Here is a 26,091-nt window from a genome sequence, read left to right on the forward strand (position 1 = left end):
GATGGCACAGAATCTTAACAATTAAGGTTCAGAACATAAATTATATGGTTGATGAACTTCTAAAATCACTAATATATTGACACCCTCAATCTCTGGTTCTCTCAACTTCATTATAACTAGAAAATGGAGTCATAAATTAAAATTATCTTGGGGTAAGTATCATGAGCTGAATCTTTTTCTATTATGGAGCATTTAAAAGAATACTAACAAGGAAGACTTAGATAATAAATTCCCTCTAATCACAAGTGTTATTTAAAAAAAGAAAATAACTTCCTCAATTTTGATTTTTAAGTTATAAATCAAACTTGGTGAGTCTCCAAGATTATGCCTTCATATTTGTATAAGATTTTACAGATTCTTAAAGCATATGTGTCACAACTCACCATTTGCTCATGTGGTTTGCACAGGTATATCATATCCATGAATAAACTATGATTTGAACATTTGGTCCATTGTTTTAATTAGCAAATATTTTCAAAGTAGGAATTTGTTTTGAAAAAGAAATATATCTTTGGGGAAAGATCTGTAATGCTTAATTTTCTTCCAAAAAGACACTTTACTTCCTTGAGGGGAAAAAAAGGCATAGAGAAAGGCAAATTCAATCTTTAATATATTACAAAAGCCTATTCTCTCCAATGCAAACTTTAATTTTCTATATTTAATGAATATGTATCTAGGTCATTCACTGTTAGGCTAATTTCTTCTATTTTTACTATCCTATTTTTATGGGAGAGAATTCTGCCATTTTGTGTCCTACAATAACCAGTTTCCATCTTTGCTTCTCTTAGGGCTCGGAGTTGGCTTTTGAATCAGTTGGTTGAGGATGAGAACATGGCAACATTACTCATGATGAGAACATGAAACATAGAAAGCAATTACAGAGTGATTAACTTCCCATCAGTTTTAAAGAGAATACATGAAACAGATTTGCAGGATTTACAGAGAAAAACACCAGACAAACATAATTTGACTAGTGATGACTGATGGAGATTTATGAGAGGGAGGATTTACATAAGCAACTCAATGGAGGGATTTTGAGGACCAGGTAGCTGGCAAATGTAATTCAGTACATTCTGTTCTTGGGAAGACAAGTACTTCCATGTAGTACCAGGTCCTAAGACACTTATTAAAATTGGATTTGTTTCACAAGGAATACTTCACAAAGAAAAACAAAACAAAATAAAAAATGCTGTTAGAATACTGGCTCTGCCTCTAAAAACTCTCATTTTCATAGTAATGAGTATTACAACACAGTTATTTTCTTCTACAGTGCAGTATGAGTGACATCATACCACTGATATTTCTCTAGGCATATTTCATTCTGTTGTTTTATATATATATATATATATATATATATATATATATATATATATATATATATATTTACAAATACCACATATTATGCTAGATTCTAGGTTAATGATAATGAAAAACATTTGATTGAGTTACTGTCCTCTAGTACCTAGTAGTAGTAGCTGAATGGAAGGAATAGGCATTAATTGCATAATAATTCGAAAAATAGAAATTTATAACCATGTTGAAGAAATTATGGTGATACAATGAGAGTAAGTTAAAGAGGAATTTGTTAAGATGAATGCAAATAAAGCACATTTAAATTGAAAATCCTCAAATTAGTTATTCCCATGATCTTATTTGCCTATTTTCTCTTCCATTTTTTTGAATTCAGAGGATTTCTAATTCAATTTTCAATCCGATGCCTGAATTTCCTCTCCTCACTGAGATCTTTACTTTTCAAAGACAAAAACTTCATTTTCTTCTGAGCTCTGATTCCAAAGGCACAGCACCTTTATTTTGAGATAGTCATCTGATGATTTTCTTCTGTGCAGTCTCCATTTATCTGTCAACATATGAGAGCATCCTGTCTTTGTTTTGGAAACTCTCCCTTCCCATGTTGCTGGAAATGTCAATCAAATTCCCTACTTTTCCCTGAGCAAGAGTTGAGTTATTCCATATCTTTCCAATAGAGTTCTCTATTAGACAAATATCTCTTCATGTTTCTTATAATCAAATGCCTCTATTATGTAAAGCATGTTTAAGAAGCAAAACAAAGATCAAATATGTCCCATTATAAAAGAAGTACATTAACTAATTGGAGATTTTGTGGTCATATTCTGATTGAATGAGCAGTATTTTATTCTGAATTGAATGGATTTTATTTTGAGGCATTGGATTAATATTACATACTAAAAATATACAAGGAGAATATAAAATTATGGTAGTTACTAATATTATATAACCAAAATACATTTTAAAATATTTCACTTAGTTTCATGAAAACTATTCTGATAATAAAACTCAAGAACCCTGAAATGATTATGAAAGCAAATGAAAAATTGGAATGCTGAAATATAGGGCTATCCCTACTTAGAAAAATTAATTGCAAATATATTCTCATGTCAAATAATTATTCTAATTTGAAACTGCAATTTTGATACTGCCAGAAATCACCATGATGGTCTGGCATGCTGGCAGAAGTATCACGTTATTACAGCCATTGACAGCTCACATCTCTGACATGGGCTCAGTTTGATTTTCCATGCACAATTCCTACTTGTTCTTTGACTCAAGTCTTCCAGACTTCACAATGTGGAAGATGGCATTGATAAAAACACCACCTTCACAGTAAACATTGGAGAGTTTCTAACTCAGCAACATTCTGGGATTAAAGTTCAGCTGTGGTTTTCAGTTTTCACAAATATTGAGGTTTACTTCTTATTTATTCACTCCTATGAATTTTTACTTGTAGTACTCATGCCTTTGATGGTCTTTACCTAATTTGAAGTTTTCATGCTTGTAAATATATTGGTATATTTCCATGACTATTTTTGCATCTTTACTGACTGTAGGGTTTGTCAGTTTACTGTTTTTCTTTTTGTTTGTGTGACTTAAACATCCTGTTCCCCAAAGAAATTGACTTCTATGAAAAACCAATTTAGACTTGTTTTCTAAAATCATGTAATAATGTTAAAACTCAGTAAATCTATTCTATTTAAATAAATAAAACCTATTCAGGTTTCTTTTTTTTAATGCCCATGAAATACTTCTGTGATAAATCTTTTGTAAAAGATATGTGTGTAGTAATGTTCCTTTCCATTCAGATTAACATCATTCAACATTTTGTTTGAAGCTATGTGTGAACCCCTATCCCAATGACCCATCAACCTTATTGCAAAGAAATGTGCTCTCTGAGCAGCTTATTTTATAGGACTTTGTTCTTTCAATTTATTTTTGTAAATCAAAAGAGGTAGTATTTATAACCCTTTAATTGTTGATATTAGAGAAAAAGTGGGAAGTTATGAAGCACATTAATATTTAGGATATAGTGTATGCCCTGAGCATATGCTATATCCTAAGAACTCTCCTAGATCCTTTAAGTTCCTGAAACATGCTAAGCCTGATGGCTCTGGATGCGAGCAAATTTATGTTGGGATCTAAGTTCTATCACTTTTCAGTTGTATGTCCTGCAGTATGGAATCCAAACTTATTTAGCAGCAGTTAAAGTAATCAGAGTTACATTTCAGGGTTATTTTGAAGACTTAAACAAGGTTATAAAGCACTTACAACTGAACTACACAGATAAGAGCCACTTAAGAAATGGCAGCCATGATTATCTTTCTTAATTCTCACAATAACCCTGGGAGGTGGGAACCATTATCTCCACTTTAGTGATTGGGAAACTGAACCTCAAGGAGGCTATGGTTCCCAGACAAGGGGTGAGAGAGCTGAAATTCTTTCCTAAATCCAACTCAATTACCTTTGCATGCTGCTATCTTATATGTATCTCATAGATTCGAAAAGTATCTTCTCTTAGGTTATTCAGATTTGTGATTATGCCCTGTTCCGAAGGAAAATGATCTAGGGTGGTTTAGGTGCCCTCTGTAGTAAGCCCATATTTCCTACAGATGTTGAATACACTACAATTATCTCAGAGTATTGCAATATCCTATCTTGTCTCTGAACACATCATGGGCAATGACTTATTTATCTTTGTATCCCTGTCCTAGCACAGGGTCTGGTATTCAGCAAATGCTTAATCAATATGAACTGACCAAATTAAATGACTGGGACAGCAAAAGTATACAGGGAAGAAATTGCCTGCAACATGTTAGGTTATTATAAATTTTGTCTTCTCTGTTTCTATCAAAGAGGTCTCCCCATTGGAAGGAGGGTTCATTTTAATGACTCCAGATAGGAGCCCTTTATCCTCATTCTGAGTCCAGAATTTTCCATACAAGTTCTTCATAAAAGATCTGTAGGTAGGCTTAGAACAAAGTGGTTAGAGGTTTCACATTTAAATTCAGAAGTATAAGTCATAGAGTTGGATTTAAGTCCAACTTAAAAGAGTTATTACTGTATATGAAGTTTTAGAAAACCCAGGGAAATCATTAAGAGAATGGTAGAGAATCTGTTAGGTGTAAACTTTAGAGTTTGAGGCCAGAAATCATGCTTATAAGAATTAGAAGCCAGTTTGGCTGGATTACTTTTTCCAATTTTAGAATTTTATACATCTACTGCCATTGTCCATATCCATTAGGATAAATCTGTGATTATTTTTCTTCTTTATTGTTTTACATATAAACTCTCCAAGTGAGCTTTTGAAAACTGGTCTTAGATGAATGTCACAACTCACATGTAAGGAAGAAACACATTGAAGGAATTAAGCCTAATTCTTAAAGCTGTATTATAAGAGGGGGATGATTCATGTAACTTTCCTTGGCCAGAGTTCCAATGTGTCTGTAAGATGGAACCTGTACCCCATGAGCAATGCCCGACACTACAGGGTCCATATTTCAAATATATTCATATATGAATAAATCTGTACCTAGACCCTAACTAGACAAAGCGTCTATAAAAAATGAGTTGTATGTTTCATATTTTGTTATAGCTGATCAGGAGTATCCTTGGTTGTAAGTACATAATTTTGTAGCTGTTTAAATTTAGTGATATAGAAAAGCTGGATATATTCTAGGCCTAAACTATTCAAAAATTTTGGTCTCCAAAAGTGTCTTCTGACAGTGCCTGATTGCTTAATGGAATGCACTTACTGCTGGGGGTCAGGCACAACAGGAAGGGACCTTTTGCCATCAAGTAGTTTTTTGAAATCTTAAAGTTTTTTATACTTAGAAATTTACATATATATATCTTTGATGCTATAGTTTATCTGTATTTGTAGTGCTCCCTAATTCTTTTTTTTCTCTCCCTTCCATTCAGTGGAATTCAATGGAATGTGTTTCATGGTCTTTTACCCTATATTCAATTAAGGACTAAGTTCCATAGATTGTACCCCTATAGTATCCCTTCATCACTTTATTTTCCTGCCACCTCCAGGAAATAGATCTTCATTGTTGCTTCCCTAGATTTAACATTCCTAATTGGTATTTCAATTTCTTCTTTTTTCCTCTACCACAATCTGATCTCCCTATTACTAACATTCATATTCCTAAAGCCCAGATTATAGGAAAGCATTCCTTACTGAAAAGCAAAATTAAAAACAAAAAGCAAATGACAACAACAACAAAACCCAAGCAAAACAAAACATAATGAAAGGTTTAAAAACTTTGGGCAGCAGATTAGGTAAAAAAAAATCCTCCTTCCAAATCACAAGACATGGATTCTTTCCTTACATAGACCCCATATCAGTGAATTTTGACTTGTTTCTTGTTTCTTGATTATGTCACATAATGGCAAACCTCTGTTCTGTGTCTTTTCCTCCTCTGGATTTCTATTTGCTACTTCTGTCTCATTGAGTTTTATTTAATTTAACTTGTTGAAGTCCAACATGGCTATCTTTGGCCTGCCACATTTATGATTAACCATTTTCTATAATTGGTATAGTATTCAACAGCTTTTTGCTAAAGTAAACTAGATTGCAAAATAATTGCTTTTCATCAATTCAGTTTTATTTTTTTGTTATTCTCTGCTTGGAGCAGAACATTTGGTCACATAACATAGGAATATCACTACAGCATTTTCTGAATACTTCCCTGAAAGAATCTATGTTTCTCCAGTTTACATACTAGTTCCCCTTTTGTTCTGTTTCCTCCAGAAGTGCTGTGTTGTCCTGGAGATTGGAGAGACAAAATGGCTTTTTTTTTTTTTTTCTAGGTTTAACATTAACTAGTCATACAAGTTTAATTGTTATATGAGTTGTAACAAGATTATTATTATGTATACATTCTGTGGAGTATGTTAGGCTTAAAGCCTGAAGGGAAGATGCTTCCCGGAACCCAGGAATCTGTCACTGGCAAAATGTCTAAGTTGTTAACTATGGTAAAGCCTGTGAGGGATGGGGTGTCAGGAATCTTGACATCTATTTGATTAATCAAGCCTAAATTTGGAGGGGGCCTTAGGTACTTTCTCAAGGCTATCAACAAAACACAGATTGTATTAAAACTGAAATAGATTAATATGCATATATGAGTGTCGGGATAACCCAAGTAATATGTATAACCATGAGGCTCTAATAAAAAAGTCACCAGGATTTAAATATGGCAATAATTTTTCTGAACACAATCTATGAGAGATCCGCCACATCCCTGCAATTTCAATTCAGATTAATAGGTGTAGCACTAAGTAGCTGGCACAGAAAGAGAAGTACTTCGGAATTTCACCCCCCCCCCCGAAGTTTTCATGCAATAACTAGGAATTGAAGAGCTATAGAAAATGTCAAGGTTCTTGTGTTTCATGTTTTCTTTATTATTTGCAAATATTTTGTTAATACTGTGGTTTTATGTGTGGAATTTGGCCATAGAAAGAAGTATCAGCTTAAGGAAGCTGCTAACAGTTGCCATAGAGAATAGACAAAAAAAGAATAGTTTTTTTCTGATGCTCCCAGGGACAGTATGATTAGATTTCTTTTCAGTTTTTGTGATTATATAACTTTGGTTGGTTGCTCTGAAGCTTAATTTTAGATCTAGACTTACTGTATTTTGTCATTAATGATTAGTGGGTTAATTTGCACCTCTTTTCCTTTGAATTAATAACAATTTATTGCTTTCATAAATATATATGTATATATTATATAAACACTCTACATGTTTTTATATATTTATATATGAACATATATAAATGTATGTATATATACAGGTCCTCTATTTTTGGCTTTCTAAATTCCAAAGAATTAATACAAAAAAGCCTGAAAATATCTGTTCATTAAAAGGCACTAAAGACTCTAAAGGTAAGGATTGTTGAATAATTTTTATTTAAATTTGTAGTCTTAGTATTTTATGCTAATAATTTAGAATACAATGAAATATATAGTCTGAATTATAACTGGAAAAAAAATTTTCTTGGACCCTCTTTAGGGTAAAACCATTGTCATCCTTCTAGTAAATAATAAAAGGTTAAGTGTTTATACATTATATGTCATACAATTTGTACTTGCTACATTGTAGAGCTACAACATTCATCTATCTAAACCAAATGATTAAATTAGGAGCTTTCATGTTCTAGAAAGCTTATGTAATTTTACAAATATCAGTTAAGAGAATTGAGTTCTACATATGCATCACAAGGGTACAAATATGCTTGAGAAATTTATATTATATCCAATTATGTCAGCAGGCTATGAATCATATCCAATTATCAAGATGCATAAGTGCATTTTATGTGATGCTTAAACATCATTAATTTTGTGCTTAGCATAAGCTGCTTAAATAGTATGATTTTAGTAACTTCTAGCATCAATATTGCAGCATCAATATAAATTCAATGTAAACTGGAAAATGAAAATCTTCATCTTGTTTATATCTGTGAAAAGACATTTACTAAACACAGGAGCACATTGAACTGATGCTTGCTGTTGGAAAAATGAATCTGAATGCACCACAGAGAACCTAAATAGTAGTAATCAGAACACAAAGCAAGTGAGTCCCAGAGAAACCTAAGCTAACCAACCTAAGCTCACAGGATACTCCAGTTAGTTGCCAAGCTAAAATCAAGGAAATTGTCTCAAATATAAAAATCAGGAAACCAACACTCCTAACCCCCCCAAAAATGAATTGACCACATTCAAATTCTATAATTAACTGACCACCTACCATTTACAAAATAGATAACTTGCTTGTTTGGAAAAATTAATTTCAGTTTAGTATACTTAAAACAAAAAGAACATAAAAGTTTTTGTCTATAACTATCTCTAGTATGGATTATAGTTAAAAACCTTGACTTATTTTATTAAATTTTGTAATACATCTACATACCTGCAAAGATTAATATGTTTAAATAATTACACATCAATTTTTAATTAAACAATTAAGATTTTAAAATAATTTGTAGAAACTTACCTCAAAGTCAAGGTCTGAATATCGTGATTTTCTTCTCTGTTAGTTAAGGATTTAAAAAAAAAGAGAGAGAGAACACCAGTAAAGTTATGCTTAATCATTGAATAAAATTAAAGTCGTTATTTTTAATAAAGATAATCCTATTTCTTTGCTGTAAAAATTTTCTTCACATAAGAAAAATTTTCAGATTTTTATGATTTCAAAATATTCCATCTATATCATTCCATTTTTACCTCAAACTTCCTTTAAAGTGATGAGTGTAATAGGATATGTTTCATCTTGACTTTTTATTCCTAATTTTCACTAAGGAGAGATGTTTCCCATGAAAATTCACACAATCATTCAATCTTTAAAGAGAACTTTATTTCTACTACAGAAAAACTACAGAGAGGATTCAAAGTTGTGTCAGAAAAATCATCTAGGTACCTCAAGACTCCCTCACCAACCAATATCCAGACTCCATTCACCAAATTCTATCTGGCTCTCTAAGCCCTGAGTTCTGTGTAAATTTCATTCACACATTTCTCAGAAACTAATAGTCTTTCACAAGCAGAAAGTCCTTCTAATTGCTAATCCTTAGGAATTAAAGTATTTAATTCATTGAAACAAACAAATATTCTATATCCCAGCAAAATATCCCAGTGTTCCTTTATGGCCCAAAATCTGTTAAATAGTCTCTGAATCTAGTTATATATAGACATGCATTAATGAAATAAATTAATCAAGAAGTCTGATAAAATCAGGAAATATGATTAAAATGAAATTAATACAATCTCATGTGACAATATAATTTTCATGATGTGAGTAAAAGGAAGGTATTTGAAGCATCTACTCTAGGAAGCCCTAGTGTTCTTAGTAAGATTGATAAACAGGGAGATGTCTGTTCCATGTGAAAAAAAAAAAAAGCCTCCAAATTTTTAGAGAATAAAATGAATTTCTAACATTCATTCATTCATTCTTTTTTTTTTTAAGTTGGCTTTTTATTTCTTGGAGGAGTGGGATAAACATGGGAAAATTTAATAAATATTTAAAACAAATAATAATCAAACTGTGGAAAAACATGTAAATCTTTTAGCAAAATTATGCTTTATTTTTCTCCCTGTTCCCATCTCAACCCCTATAATCTTAATTTCACTAACAGGGAATTATACCCAAGACAGGTGGGAGGCCCTATTCTCTGTTCCAACTGTTGAGCTTTAGGAGAGACAGGAAAATATTAGTGTCTTGTATTGAAAACTTTGACTGATTTTCTGCTGCTAGTTAAAAATTGTCATTGTAAAACCAGAACCTTCCTGTGTAACCTACTCATTCAAAGTATATATCAACAGAAAGAAGGTGATGTATCAAGAGGTTTGTTTTAAAAAAAAGACCTGAAATAATTTTATTTAGGTGAAACTGTTGAAGATTATAATCCAGCCTTCAGAATGTTACCAAAGGGAAAAAAAAAACTGAACAAAAATTGCTTTATTAAATGGAAACCCAGGATGTTGATCTCACTTGCTCCTTGCCTCCAACAGCACCCTACCCTTGACTGGTGACATCCTGGAAGAAGAAAATGTGTGGGTAGGCATTTAACTCCTCCTTCTTTGCCATCTCCCTGCCTCTATTGTTATCTAACTGTGCTATAGAAAAATCAGGCTCCAACATCCTGCACCACACTTTGCTGCGATATGCTAGACTAAATGTCAGTGTTTCCATGCCTATCTTGGATGCTTTGCCTTCTTGGCACTGTGACTCAGCAGGACATTTTTGTAAGTGTGCATTAAGCAAAATTCTTTCTTAACACAGCAAAATTCAATCATGAAAACACTCAGTTTCAAGCAATTATTATAAAACATTAGTCATAGCTTTTTATTCCATTTGAAAATTAAATAGTGAAATATATATTTTTTTAAAGAAGGGTTCATTAGCTAGAAGAATAAGAGGGCCTTCTGCTGCATGCATTGAGGGTTTCTCACTTGCCAAGGTGATAACAGCCATATGTTGTCCTGTTAGTTTCTGAGTGCAAGGCCCTGTTGCCTAAGAACTGAAAATGCTGAGGCATACATGTTGCTAAAGGCTTCATGTTATAGATGCAGTAACAAAAGACAGCAACCTGGGAGAACACCAGAGAAAGATTCTGAGTGTAGATGTCACCTATGTCAATGTGAAATATGGAAACGAAAATGGATACTCCCCTACAAATAGCACTCGCACACGCGCTCTCTCTCTCTCCTATTTAATTTTATTAAAATTAAATTCTAATATGAAGGTATAGCAGAACTGGCAGTTTTGAAGGATTAGGCCAAGGGATGAACAAATGAAGCAAAAAGATTTTAATCAAAAGAGCTTAAAGGTGGCGGGATGGTAGTGGATGTGAAATAAAGCAAAATGGACTTAGAAATTAGAGTGGGAGAAAATGTGTCTGATATTTAAAGTCCAAAGGAGATAAATATTTGAGTCATTTTATTCAGGTCCCTACAATACTGACTGAATGTTTCAACCTTTTGTAGTTTATAAAGTGCTTTCACACTTGAACATGTCAGCCATGCATTTTATGCATGTGTAAAACTGAGGCCAGTGGAGTTAAAATAATTTTCCCCCTTCATCTGGGTGGTAAGAAAATGAGCTGGGATTCTAAGGGAGATCTTCCAGCTGCAAGTTCAGCTTTTCCCCCATTATCTCTTATTTTCTCAGAGACACTAGATAATATTTTACTGCCAGATGACTTGTGCTTATTGTTCCTAGAACTCAACAATAATGGCATTTGAGAACCCAGGCAGTAAGGAATGATAGTAGTAGGGCTGAGATGTTTTCTAACCTGAAGGCAAGGACAAACAGATCCGCTTTTGCATGTATATTGCATTTTGAAGAATGAAAACATCCGTATGATATTCATTTCACAGGAAATCGGTGTTGAGTAAAATAACTTGAAAAATCATTTTAATATGATATGGGTTATGAGAAATGCTACAATGGTGAAGAGTAGCAGGCGTTTCCACTCTTGGATATGACTCTCCCATTGCAAAATCTACCTTATCTTAAAGAAGTATCAGACCCTGGGAAATTGGTGGTGTAAGGAGAAACCAGAATGTCCACTTTTGTTTAGTCTTGGTCTATTTCCACATTTGGTATACAATGCAGCATTTCTGAAAGTCTTTCAAAGCACTTAGGTTTGCTGAAACTGTTAATAACTTTACATTGTTATTCAAATATTCTGAGCTCTGTGGAATGACATCATAAGGTATGAAAGTGGTTAGAAATAATGTTTATACAATTTAAAAATGAGAATCAATTATGAAAAGTGATTGTTATTGTTTTATATGAGGTGTACCCCAATAGTTCATGTGTGAGACAAAGCAAGAAGTTTTGGAGGAGAAATGATAGGGTTATAGCCTGAACCTAATCAGCAAATTAATCCCTGATGGGATTAAATGAGTGGTGGCTGGAGGTGTGGGTGTGGTTCTTTGAGTGTGTGGCTATGGGGTATATAGTTTGTGTTTGTTGAGTAGAGATCTCTCTCTGCTTTCTGATCATCATGTAAGCTGCTTGCCTCTATCATACTCTTCTGCCGTATTCCTCCTCACCTTGAGATCTGAGGAATGGAGCTGGCCTTCTAGACTGGGACCTCTGAAACTGCAAGCCCCAAAATAAACTTTTCCTCCTCTCCAATTTTCTGGTCAGTCACAACAGCAAAAAAGGTGATTAAAACAGTGATCAAACCATAACAATTTTTCTGGTGTTGATAATTGAAAAAAAATGTTACATGTAAATTTCAAATAAGCCAGTGTAATATTAAAATATTTTATGAAGATATAATACATATTCTTGATTTCCCAAATAATTTGAAATAAATAATCCTTTTTGTCTTAGTAGATGATGTTTCTTTTGTGCTGTTTCCTCTTCCTAATTTCCCACTTAAAACTCACCCCAACTTGTATTCTATTCTTAAGACTCCATTCAAACTTTTCTTGTCAAAGGTCGCTAATGAGCTCCATTTGGTCAAATACCAAGGTCAATTTTCCATCCTCATCTTATTAGACTCTCAGAAGCTTTTGAAAGTTAATCACTTCCTCATTAAAATACTCATCATCTCTCAGCTTTTGCTTTTTCTTTCTTCCCTTCTCTCATTTACTGCAGTTCATTTTCAAGTTTCTTTGTTGGCTCTTCCTCATTTTTCAGCTTTCTAAATGACAAATTTCTGAGTTCTTTTTTATCTAATATTCTTCCTGGATAACACAATTCATCCCCAGGAACTCTACACTTGCAGTTTCTTTAGCCTAAAACATTACCTTACCCTCCAGTTCCTCATAAGTCATGCTTTTTCTCAAATAAGATTTCTTACTGCTTTATACTTCCAAAGACTTTACCTACCACCATGTCTAATGAAGTCTTTCCTTCACATTGCATGATCATTAACGGATACAGCATAATGTTTTAAATTACTCTTTTTTAAAAATGGTTTGTTTGTCTGTCTCTCTGTAGAGTTTATTCTCTCTCAGGGCTGGATCCATGTCTATATTAACCATTTATGTATCTTCAGCATCTAGCAGAGGGTATGGCATATTCATGAAATTATAATAGACCAATGATTTAAGGAGCTGAAATACGGCAGCCAGAAAAGTTCAAAAGAATGTGACTTTTTGCTCTTGTTTTGTTGTAGTTGCTTTTCTCAGGAATGTTCTCGTATAATTCAGGTAAGCAAATGGACTATATACACAAAGGAAAGCATTTCAAATAGATTGACGGACAGTCAAGAGAATCAAGGCAGTTTACAGGAAGGCAAGCTTATCACTGGTAGAAGGGAGAAATTCTTTAGGATTATTTAAAAGTCAGAAAATACACCATAGTGTCAGGATACTCAGAGTAATACTTAGGGAGCACATGCAGAGAAGCAACTCAGCACTTCTAACCCTTGTAAAATGATTAATAATTTCTCAGAGGAAATGCTTCATTGTTTGTGTCAATGCAAATTAAGCTGGACAAGACACTAGAAGATTCACAGCAAGTAATAAATTCCACTGACTAATGAATGGCAATATGACCACTATTAAAAGTTTCTATTATGGGTGAGCAAAGAATTCACTCACAAGGAGAAAGCTTTGATAGCAAATTCATTAAAAATAGCTGTGGTAATGATTTCTGAAAGTAATTAGTTTTCTAAAATGATTTTTATTCAGGGTAATTTTGTTTGTATACCTATATAAAAGATAAAATTCCCTAATTCAGGAGCACAAACAAAGAAGTGAAAAAGGGAAAGCCTTCCTTTCATTAGACCTACATGAGAAAAATATAAAAAAGAAAAACTTGTTTCTGTCCATGGTCAGTTTTATAATGGTTTCTGTTAGTGACAGAGACTCCTGGTTCCCAAGTGAGGCCACAACATTTTGTCTAATATCCTGAATCAATTTAATATAGTGTTCAGGCTTCTTTGCAGAAATTCAGGGCATAATGGTAATGACATAATAATAACACAACCTTACATCTCAAGTGCTCCTTACAATTTTCAAAGGTTTTCATGTACATTACATAATTTGATTCTCACAACAGCCATAAGGGTGGCACCTATGAAGTGACTTTATCGCTAAAATATTTTACCTTTAAAAACCATTATGCTGAGAGCTCTATAATTCATGTCTGGGGAAAAGCGGTGTATAAAAATTTAGCCTAGAATGTATCTCATTCCACCCATTTAAAAATTGAGGGTGACTGATCTGAGAATGTTTTCAGTGATACAGGTAATTTTATATATAAATAGAATAGCAAAATACACTGGTTTTGATAAAATAATTTTGTAACGTACTATCTAACCTTTATTAATTATTCAAATATCTTCATTAATAAGAAAAATTAAGGCAAGATTTGTCAGAACAACAGAAAACATTTAATGTATTTATATTTGAGCAAAATGTTCTACAAGAATTCAAATGATAGAGGAGCTAAGAAGACGCATACTGAACTATGGGGTAAGCAAGGCATTAGCAGAAGTAGCCAGTGTGCCCCCTAAGATGGACAGACAAAGGGAGATGGCAATGTAATTTTGAGCCCAGGGATTGGAATACGTGGCAGAAGCAGGAAGTGCCCTGGGAGCTGCAGCTAGAGAGACACAAGGTGCAGCCTCAAAGCAGAAAGAGCAGGATAAAACTAGTTTCTGTCTTTTCCCCAAACCCCATTCTCTTCCTAGTGCTTCCTGTTTGACTGAATCTAACCAGAAGTCTGTGACATAGCCCTGTATTAACCCAGAGCTATACAGGGAAAAGAGGTGAAGAGTGGATCATATGCCAAACAGGCCTAGAACATGCACAGTTACAGGCTATTGAATATATATTTTTCAATGATTCAAAGGAAAGTACAAACCTGCTGTCTTACAATAATACACTCATAATTTTTCAGAAAATAAATCAGTAGAATTATAATCCAAGATTTAAAAGTTGTCATATGTATGAGAACCACCATCCCTCTTTTGTTCCCTTATTCCACATTAAAAAAAAAAAAAAAAAAAAGTGTTTTGTTTTTTTTTTTTTTTTCCTGCCTGCACACACCATGGACTTGCCACACATCATTAACTAATTGAAAGTGAATGCCTTAAAGTGCTGAGTATAATTTCATTCTTAACCTCACTCAAAGTGGCTAGAGGACTTCTAGGACTTGAACCATTGTGGAAAAAAAAAAATCTGCCATATTAATACTGCAATTATTCCATACTTAAAGGAACTTGAAACCTGAAAATTTCAGAATTGCTTAACAAGTCCATTCTGGGAATGACCAGAGTGAGGAAGACAAAAAATTTCAAGAAATAAAGAAAAAAGGTAATAGTGGGCATGGAGATAACCTAGATACACTTTTATACTCAGAAACTTCATGAATCTGTTCATTGTTTTACATCCAATACCTGAGGGTGAAGTGAACAAACTCCCCTGGGGCTGGAGGCTCTCCGGCTGGCACTGCCTTTCCTGAGAGCCTCCTCCTTTCCTTGTTGCCTTCTGCTAACTTGAATAAACACTTCCACCCACTTGCCCCCTCCAGTCTCTCTGGCTTTCTTTTTATTTTCTACCTCCACTCCTGTTTTTTCTCACTTGCACTTTTCTCATGGATACTGAATTCAGGGCTATTGCTGGGAGATTTTACCCTCTTCTTTTTCTCTTCTTTTGATGTTGGTAATTTGTGAAAACCTACTCTTTCGGAGTCCAATTCCTAAATCAGTATACCCATCTTTATAATATATCCTTGAAAAGATCATGAGGCACCTGGCCATCTTCTGCTGTGCCAGCTCCCCAGGGTGAATGTTCCTCTGGGTTTAATCTCCCTTCTCACTAAGAGGTGTCAAAGACCCATATTGTTTTATTTCTGTAGGCTTCATCTAATCCACATGTTCACTTACTTTTGTCTTCCTATTATCTTCCAAGACCCAAGAAACTTCATGACTACTGTTGATCCCCACACTGCATGAGGATGCTTGCTCCAGTCATCCTTCTGCTTTTCCTCTATCATTGTCAAAATATCATCTTCCTCACTGTTGGGCCTGCAGATGCCACCTAACAAAGCTGAAGACTCTACCGGATAATGCATTGCTCAGGTCAAAAAGAAAATCACGCCACTGATATTTTATCTCCATGGATCTCAGTCTCATCTCTGAAATCTGTGAGCTGTATGTACTTACAGGACAGAAAAGGACTTTATCCATTTTGTGTTATACTCATCATAAGACTAAGTGTCTATCAGGGGTTAAAAAGTTATCTTCATGCTAATGCTCAGGCTCATTAATGTCTCTTCTGGACAGCATAGATTTGATCAGGACAGAAAGATTCTACTCCTAGATTTGCTACATACTGTCTCTGTAACCTTGAACAAATGACTTTCCATTGAAGATTAAAACAATTTATCCATTGCACAGAGGGCTTGTGAAGATTAATTAATTCATATTTTTCAGGTGGTTTGAGGATCCACTAATGAAAGATGCTATATAAATGCTAATTTTTATTATTCATACTCACATATATACATTCTTTTTCAGTTGTCTTCTAAAATGGTCACCCTAAGCAATTATTAACTATTATGGTTTTTAAAGAATGGAAATGAAGAACTAAATTTTCATTCTGAATCCTGAGTTTCCTTTCTTTTCAAGATGTAAGTCTATAATCTGTAAGTCATTTAAATGCAGATCTTTTGGTGAGTCACAGTTACATATGATGCTTATACTTCATTATAAGCACACAGAGATTTGGAAAAATTACAAACTGAACAAAGCCGTACCTGGAAAATACAGTCTATTGTCCCAGCACACATAGTCTGTACAGTATCAAGTCCAGGGAGGCTTGGGGACTTTTAAATGCTAAATATTTTTTACAACAACCAAAATACTTTAATGAAATTCCATTCAAATCTCTTTAGTGCCTTTAAAAAAGCCATTCTAAATGTAAAACTTCCATACGGTCATTACGATTGCTTTTGATATTATGTTATTATATGCACAGTCACTGAAATTCCTCTTAAATACTTTTGTGATTTTGCATGAACATTTTGTAGTTTGTGATTAGGGAAACAGTAGTGACTTGGTGAATTCAGAAGAATAGAATGCTTTTGTCCAAAGAAAAGTTCTGACCACTCTGGAGTTGAACTTGATTGACCTCAGTGCCCCTGTCCATGCCTTTGGTTCTGGGAAATGACTCCTATCTGGTTAGCCTCAGAAACCCTGTTCTGCTTGAAGATGATCCAGAACTTAGGACTTTCTCTTAAACTCTATTCATATTCCCATTTTGGTCTAGAATTTTTGCAATCTAGTTGAGAAAATCCTTAAATTATTCAGCATGTTTCTTTATCCTCTCAAGATGTCTCTTTATTATGATGGACTAGAAGGCATGGGTTTTGGGGAAAATGAAGAAGCAATTATCTCTGGGCCTCAGAATCCTGATTTTTAGATGTTTACATTATATCTTTTTTGTTAATTCATAATTTAAGGCCAAAAATTTCAGTTGTCATCTGTAAGAGTTAGAAGCAAAACATTTACTCTGAAAAATTATGTAATGTAATAATAATTTATTTAAAAAATCAGTGTGATGGTGGGACTCAGAGAAACATTCTAGTTTCATTATTTTTAACAGGTGCCCTTATACAAAAATAACCCAGATCTTGGTTTAACTTTGTAATGCCATCCAGATACAACTTTACCCACCAAAAAAGAAATACCTAAGAAATAACAGGAGGATTTTCTATTTTTTTTCTTTATGAGTGTTTGACTTGATTCCCATTACAAAAGAATTATGACTGAGAGGTATCATTTTGAATATAGTGGAATCTTTAGTTTTTAAGATCATCTTGAAAAAGGATTCTGATGAACTACTAGAAAAACCCTATGTCCAGAATCTGGAATCTAAATATTCTAATGCCAAACATTCTTAATATGACACATATCCCGAATAGCTAAGTTCTTCTCCAACACCAGTGTCCCATGAATATATATGTCACATACATATATATCATATATCAAAGAAAGATTTAACTTCTTATTGCTCACCTCTAGAGAACTCATGGATATCGTTGATCCAGTTTCACTTCTTGATAGTCCTGCATTATCATCCAACTCAGAGGCCATGAAATTCTTCACAGCTGTGCGAGGCTCAAAGGGCAAATTCTGCATATGTTCCTGGGGTGCAAGATGTTGCTCTAAGTTCATATTGAACTGGTCCATTACAGGGGGATTCATATTGAATTCAGGATTCACTTTGTAGTGCAATAACCTTTCATGCGGCAAGGTTTCCATGCCAATATTCATTTTGCTTTCCTCTTTCATCGATGGCTGGGTATTTACAGAACTTCTGGGCATCACAATATAGTCACTTTCCATCATTCTTTCTTGAGGATGGACGATGTCCATATCGGCCCCTCTTAAATTGTCATCTGTACATAAGTACACAGTTCTCCGCAATTCACTGTTCTCTTTTTTCAAACATTGATTACCCAGCTCATTCATACTCATGGGCATATGCAGGCCTGTGGGTTGCTGGATGATGACTTTGGAAATTACATTTCCTGGCAATGTTGAATAGCTCAGCCCTTCAGGGTTTGTTCCCTTTTCTTCCTCATCGTCATTTAGAGAAATCCTGGAGAGTGTTCCTGTTATTGTTGCTGCTCGGCAAGGGCCAATATCCTTATGAAGAACTGTGAATTAGGGCATGATATTTCATAAAAGAAAAGTTAGTGCTTATTATTGTATGCTATTATCTCTCTTCCCACTAAATTGCTTTAATAAATTTAAAAACAATCATTTAAGAAGTTATAAATCTACTTGTTTGCTCATGGTCCTGATTACTCAGTCCTTACTGATTCTGTCAAGCTCTCATAGCTCACTGGGAGCCCATAGTCAAAGCATGTCTGAAAGCTGAGTAACTAGCTTTCAAACACCTCAGCTCTCTGTCCTTCAACAGCTACATGTGACTTTTCAAGGGACAGGTAGATTACCAGAGAAGTTTACTCCATCAGTCTACTCCAAAAGAGTTTATGAAATTATGGATATATTCACATAAATTTGATTTCTTTTAAAGGCTTTCCCCCTAAACTGCTGGATAAGTTTTTATTAAAATTTTCTTGAAAGAGATAACCAGTGGGAACTTTATCCTACTGGGTTAGAAATCCTCCAAAAAATTATGCATGTTGAAAATTAATCAGCATTTATCCATTGAAGTGTCTGTGGTAAAGGTAGATACAGGATTGAAAAGAATCTGTCCCATTAAGCTACATATAGGAGGGGAAAAAGGATTGTCGTTATCATCATTGTCTTCTTTTTTAAAAGATCAATCTACAGGTGAAAATGCCCTTGAAAAGGAGGCCAGGTGTTAAAATTGAGTTCAAGCAGAAAAAAACTATATAAGCCATTCTATTTGAAACGTGAAAAAAAAAAATAAGTTATTTAGGGAAAAAAAAATGGGCGTGGGTGGGATATGATCACCTATGATATAAAAGGGAACAAAATGAAAAACAAACCAACCCAAACTAAAGCAAACTAACCAAAAAGGGTTCAGAATTCTTTATTGAAATATATTTTACTTTTTTCCCACTTTTTTTTTTTGCCTCTATATAAAAAAAAATGTTTTGTGGATAATAGAGGTAGAATATCTTAAAGCATGCTTAACTATGTACAATTACCTGTTTCAAGTATAAAAAAATGCTAAAAAAACCCATTCTTGGTAAATTTGGTATTGAAACACCAAGATTTGCCATGCACCGTGGCACATGCCTGTAATCCCAGTCACTCAGGAGGCTGAGACAGGAGGATCACAAGTTTCAGGCAAGCCTCAGCAACTTAGAGAGGCCCTGATTAAAAATAATTAAAAAAAATAATAATAAAAGGAACTGGAGATTTAGTTCAGTGGTAGAGCACCCCTAGCTTGGATCCTAGGGGTCGAAGGGGGAACAAAGAATTGATCTCAGGGCTGAGGATGTGGCTCAAGCGGTAACACGTTCGCCTGGCATGAGCGGGGCACTGGGTTTGATCCTTAGCATCACATAAAATAAAATTAAAAAAAGATGTTGTATCCACCAAAAACTGAAAAATAAACATTAAAAATTCTCTCTCTCTCTCTCTCTCCTCTCTCTTTAAAAAAAAAAAATTGACCTCAGCAAGAGTTGGCACAATGTATATGGTGACAGAGACCTTGTCTACAGTGTAGAGCAACCTCATTTAAAATTTCACTAGGTATAGATAACTACAGAATAAATAATAATGTAGAATTGGTTTATAAAACCATGAATACTTTTAGATATATTGAATTTTACGTATTATCATCCAGTTTTCAAGTAGAATGATAACTACTCTGCATTAACACAGAGGTGCAAAAGTAGGAGATTATTTACAAAGAAAAGACACTTTCAAGGTAATTTCAAAACATACACCACTCATGTGGTATCTTAGTTTTAGAGATTTTACATCTAGTTATTTTATTATTATCTCTTCATTTTACACATGAAGAAACCACGATACATCTACATTTCTGTATTTTTTACTAATCCACAATATGGTTGTGGAGTTTTGTACTTTACCATTGGTCTTGTGTGTGAAATATGTATAATGACTACATTTTAAGAAGTTATTTCTAAGCCTCTTAAAGTAATAATAGATTAGTAATGAATTGTGATTTTTCAGAAGTAATTATAAATGAAAACATTAAGTGGCAAAGTATGTTAAATCAACAGTAAAATACATTTAGGGGGCTGGGGTTGTGACTCAGCGGTAGAGTGCTTGCCTAGCATGTGTAAGGTGCTGCGTTCATTCTTCAGAACCACATAAAAATAAATAAATAAAATAAAGCTATTGCGTCCAACTACCACTAAAGAAATTACTTAAAAAATACATTTAAAACATTTCCAAAGTCAGGGAAGAATATATTTAGTTTTTTATAAAAAATAATTCCAAACTTATAGCAGCAGAATTTAGAGGAAAGTTATGGAAATATATCATACTGTATTAAGGATGTATTATTAACTTCATATTTTTATTACTACCTTGTAAACTATAAAGGAAGTCTTCATACTGAGTATTGACTTTAGGAAGATGAATTTATATAATACACATTTAGTTTTTTACAAATGTAATATGATCTATAGTTATAGTCAACATTTTAAAGTTAATTGATATAGTCATGCTTTACTGAAAATTTGTATATATTAAATATTTGGGGAGAAATAATTCTTCTTAGGAAGTAGTGTCTATATGAGAGATATGCCTGCCTCTTAGACTTGCTTAAAATATATCCAAACATATTTCCTACACAAGAAAACATAATGTTGAAGTAGGACTTTTGAGAAATTAATTAAGTTGTGAAAAGCAACACAGAAACAAAAACCAAACAGAATAAAAAAGCACCTGTATATTTAGCATAGTCAGATGCATAATCCAGCCTTTGGGGAAATGAATTTCTACATTTAGAAAATGCAGGAGACATTAAATTGAGATTTTAAAACTGAATATATTTTCATATGGACAGATATCTCTTGAGCTCAGTCACAAAGGGCATTGATTGAACTAAAAACAGAAAATAAATTTTGGGAAAAAAATATTTTCTAATAATACCATGAGTGTTGGCCTACATTAGGAATGCGACATTCTAGAATCCATTGAAGCCTGGGGAAAATGGATAATTTAACAAAAGAGAGAAGGATGTGTACTGAAGGGGTGAGACCACAGCTTGAGGAAAATGGTCTGATTTAGTGGTTCTTAAACTTGAGCATGAATTACATGAATGAATTACATGAATGATGGGTGAAAACACTGGCTACTGTACCCCTCCTTCATAGTTTCTGTCCCACAAGGTTTGGGGCAGGGCTCCAAAATCTGCATTGCTAATAATTTCTCAGGTGATGCGAATCCTGTGGGTCTGAAAACCATACTTGACAACCACTGGTTTTATATGAAGAGCTATTGAAGAAAAGACAAAATAGTTCACTCTTATATTGCTTCTCTGTCAAGGAGAACTGTGAGGAGTACACTAAAAAAGGCTGAAAGGAACCTAAATTAAAGGTGGAAAATTAGGAATTAAACTTCCTAATTACCTAATTATTTAAATAATTAGATACCTAATTCTGTTAAATAAATTCAAGCTTTCAGATTCAAACAAATCACTTCCAATTTTAAAATATAGATGTGGAAACTAGCATCATAGTAATTTTTAAGAAACTGGAGAAGGTGGATGGAGCAAAGGAAGAATATTTTATCTGTTATCCAAAGAGGGAAATAGTAGATCCTGGAAACCATACACCAGGATCTTAGCAATGTTCTGTTGGGTCTTTTCCAACAGGAAAGGAGATTCTTAGTAACTTGAGGAGGTCCACCAGAGGTTGCCATATCTTAGCAGTTATTTTACTGCTCTATGAAGACTGGTCTTTACATATTTTGATTGAATTCAGGAATAAGAATTTAAAATTAGTTGCTCATATACTTGTGATTATGACAAATATTGTGATCTGAGATTCTTCGTAGATTTTTTTTTCTTTCATTCTTTTTTTCTTTATTTGAGACAGGGCCTTAATATGGTATCTAGGATGATTTCTAATTCCTCTGCTCAAGTGGTCCTCCCATTGCAGCCTCCAGGATAGCTGGGGCTACAGGAATGCACTACGTGTATTTTAATGGCTATGAATTGAATTGAAAACCATGCATCTTCTGGCAGATAAGGAAAATCCCAAGACATTTATCTTTTATCAACAGTTTGAATGAAGATTTAGAAGATATTTTATTAAACTTTCAATGGTCAATCTCACATGGATGGTGTGCTAATCTGAAGGAAGTAAGGTTATAACAAATAGAGCTATATATAAAGGCCAGCTTCCCCCCCCCCCTTGTGGAAAACATACTAAAATCAGAAATTTTAGATTTCTTAGGCTGAGGAAGCCTTGATCGTTCCTATGAAAAGTCTTAGGGGTTTTAGATGACAAGTTGACACTAGTACTAAAATAGAAATCAGATGTGAATGTAGAAACTATTAATATAAGTAAAGAACCAACTGTGATAAATGCTGGATAAATGTGTATACATTTATGCACTATAATTTAACATTTGTCAATAATGTTTAGGCACTATACCTGGGAGGATAGTTTGGGCACTATACCTGGGAGGATGTTATGAGGAGTGGATGATGAAATGTGGCTTGCTTATATCTGAGAAAAAAATACTTTTATTGGACTAAATGATTTCAAATATTTGTATATTTAAATGAAATAGATATCCCTTCTTATTCTAGAAGGCAGCACAAAGACCACTGAAGAAAAGATAACATAAGGCCTTTTTTGTCCTAGTTTAAAGGCACATTTTCCAACAACTGAAACTACACAAAATATGAAACATGCAGTCTTCTTTAAAACTTTCAAGTCATCTATTCTGGTGAGAATTTAGCCAAAGTCTGAAAGACAGCCCTGAGGTCAATGGAATCCTAGTTTTCTGAGGTGGGATGTGCTGCCTGGTTTCTTCCTTTCCCTTCTAAAAACGTAGTAATTGTGGCTGTTGCACGTTTGCACACACACGCACACACACAAACAAAATGGCATTTCAACCTTACATCTGTCCATATTCCATACATGATGAAATGGAGGGCAGAACAGCTATGCTATGTGGCTTCACTCTCAATAACCATTACTCAGTGGGACAGAAGTCATTTGTCTTCACATCAATGCTTTTCTGCTATCATTATGCTCCCAATAAACTATTCATTTTTTGCAGGGCAGGAGGTACAGGGGAGAGATAATTAGATACCTAATTCTGTTAAATAAATTCAAGCTTTCAGATTCAAACAAATCACTTCCAGTTTTAAAATATAGATGTGGAAACTAGCATCATAGTAATTTTTAAGAAACTGGAGAAGGTGGATGGAGCAAAGGAAGAATATTTTATCTATTATCCAAAGAGGGAAATAGTAAATCCTGGAAACCATACACCAGGATCTTAGCAATGTTCTGTTGGTCTTTTCCAACGGGATATGAGCAACTAATTTTATATTCTTATTCCTGAATTCAATCAAAATACTCTATGTAAAAGTCCAGTATTCAACCACTGAGCCATGTCCCCAGCCCTATTTTCGTATTTCATATAGAGATAGGGTTTCGCTGAGTTGCTTAGTGCCTCACTGTTGCTAAGACTGGCTTTGAACTGCCTTAGCCATCAGAGCTGCTGGGATTACAGGCATGTACCACCAAGCCCGGCCCCCAATAAACCTTAAATAATATCTTCCTCATTCCTCATTCTCTCTTTATTCTTTCCCTCCGGACACACACATCTGTACTATTGTAATTCTTCCATTTGAAGAGTCCCTTTATTCATACACATGAATAGGTAAAGCATAAACCACAGTATCTTCTTTAAAACCAAAATCCACAGGAATGATTTAACATCCCTAATGATTTTATTTTCAAGACCCAAATAGTCTTACCTGATCTACAAGCAATGTCTACATCCTTTTCAAAGTCTGTCTGTAACAAGAAACAATAAGGAATAGAATCATCATTTGATGAAGACATCAAGTACCTTTTACTAATCAAATTAACTGAAGTTTATGGATCTCTGACTAGGCAGTGCCCATTTATTATTTTGTGCAAAGGCAATTTCTCAAAGAATAATCTGATTGTTTCAAGAATATCTCTTAGAGACCAAACGTTGAGTAAAATCATTGAGTAAAATCATCAGTGTTAATAAGGCAACACAATACCTTCTGTCATCTTCAGTCTGAAGCTGATCATTGTATAGAAAAGAATAGAACTTTACAGCAATTTTCTAAACAAAATAAAGTGACCAAAATGTGCATAGTTATGAATATACTTATATAAATGCCTTTGACATTTGTACTTTGTAATTTGAATATGTTGCTTTTAATATAATATCTCATAATACAGCTTAAAACCTTTTACTAGTGAAGCCAGGCTCCTTGAATGATTCACTTTTGCTAAAATGTGAAAAAAAAAAACCCTACTAGGTTTAGGAATTAAAATTTAAGATTAAGAATACTCATCTGGTTCAGAACCTGCTAGAATTTATTTCTACTTCATATTTTCTCCAGATTCTTATTTTAAATAACTTCATTTTTATTTTTAAAAATGGTAAAATTAAATTAAGCTTCTCAGGATCAAGGTCTTCCAATCATATGCATTTCCCTAGAAATATTTTAAATTGGAGATTTTTTGTGGTTATCTATTTGTTTTTGGTAAGGTATTGATTATTGTCCTAAGTCTTAGTTACTAACCCATCATTTAGCCTATTTTATATTATCTAGCCCCAAAATGTTAATAATAAATCAAATATGTGGTTTAAAAGAAGGTTTTTATTTTTTAATATCTGTTTTCATGAGTTTAAATTTATCCCATTTCTACAACACACCAAAGTTTTTGTGCTTACAGTATCCCTTAATTGCAACAATAGTCAGGACTTGTGTACAGTATGGACCTTTCCCTGGAAAGGTGGTACTCCTCATGCTCTAGAAGAATGTTTCTCATCTTAGGCTGCATGCTAGGACTTCCAGTGCTTGGGTCTTGCCTCCAACGATTCTGATATCATTGGCCTGGGGTGCGGCTCTTGTGATGATTTTAATATGTAATTAAGCCTGAGAACCGCTGCTTTGAGACTAGGTGAGCAAGTGCATAGTGTTCCGAACTGAAAACAAAACAAAACTATGATCTTAAGTGCACATCATCATCCCTAATGCTGGGCAAGAATGAAAATACTCTGCAGTGTTGCACAGGACACCCATGGCGGGCAGCAGCAGATCCTGGATTCCCAGACAATCCAGACAGAATATTTACCTGGTGTCATATTTAGTCTGTTAATGAACTAAAGCTGAAGTCATTCAAAATGGGATTTGATGTTATTTTATCAATAAGAATTTTTAAAAATTCTCTTGAGAAATCGTGACTTAATTAGCAATCAACGGGAAAACAAAAGCTCACCATGATTTGAGCATGCCCATTAGGAAAAGAACTTGAAGAATCAGCATTGATTGGATCCTGGCAGTTTCTCAATCGGCATCTAAATGCATCCTGAACCTGCAGGGGAAAGAAACATTAATTTTCCTCTCTCTTAATAATAACCAGACAATGTCTATATTGGCAATCAACCATGAGAAAGTGGCTATCTTTGCTCTTATGATCTAATACCCATTTTGTTTGCTTGATACAAATGCTGGTATACTTCGACTTTACTCCATGCCAAGGAAATTTATCACTTGCCATCATCTACACTGGGAAGTGTTGGGAACTCCTGAGCTATCAAAATGGCCATATCTGACTCAGTCTTAATAATTCTTGCCAGAAAGCAGATTTATTTCCACTGTTACAA

The 26,091-nt window shown here is 34.0% G+C and overlaps 1 protein-coding gene across 1 annotated transcript in view; it reads right to left on the reverse strand.

Annotated features, from left to right (window-relative positions):
* Positions 1-26,091, reverse strand: part of Adgrb3 (adhesion G protein-coupled receptor B3) — a 674,891-nt gene that overhangs the window by 7,354 nt on the left and 641,446 nt on the right. The window contains exons 25-28 of the mRNA XM_076860054.1: positions 25,704-25,799; positions 24,197-24,236; positions 17,797-18,440; positions 8,307-8,342 (exon numbers count right to left, since the gene is read on the reverse strand). Coding sequence (XP_076716169.1) covers positions 8,307-8,342; positions 17,797-18,440; positions 24,197-24,236; positions 25,704-25,799 — 816 coding nt within the window. The remainder of the gene's footprint in view (positions 1-8,306; positions 8,343-17,796; positions 18,441-24,196; positions 24,237-25,703; positions 25,800-26,091) is intronic.

The sequence above is a fragment of the Callospermophilus lateralis genome, chromosome 6, assembly GCF_048772815.1.
Source record: "Callospermophilus lateralis isolate mCalLat2 chromosome 6, mCalLat2.hap1, whole genome shotgun sequence".
NCBI classification, from domain to species: domain Eukaryota; kingdom Metazoa; phylum Chordata; class Mammalia; order Rodentia; family Sciuridae; genus Callospermophilus; species Callospermophilus lateralis.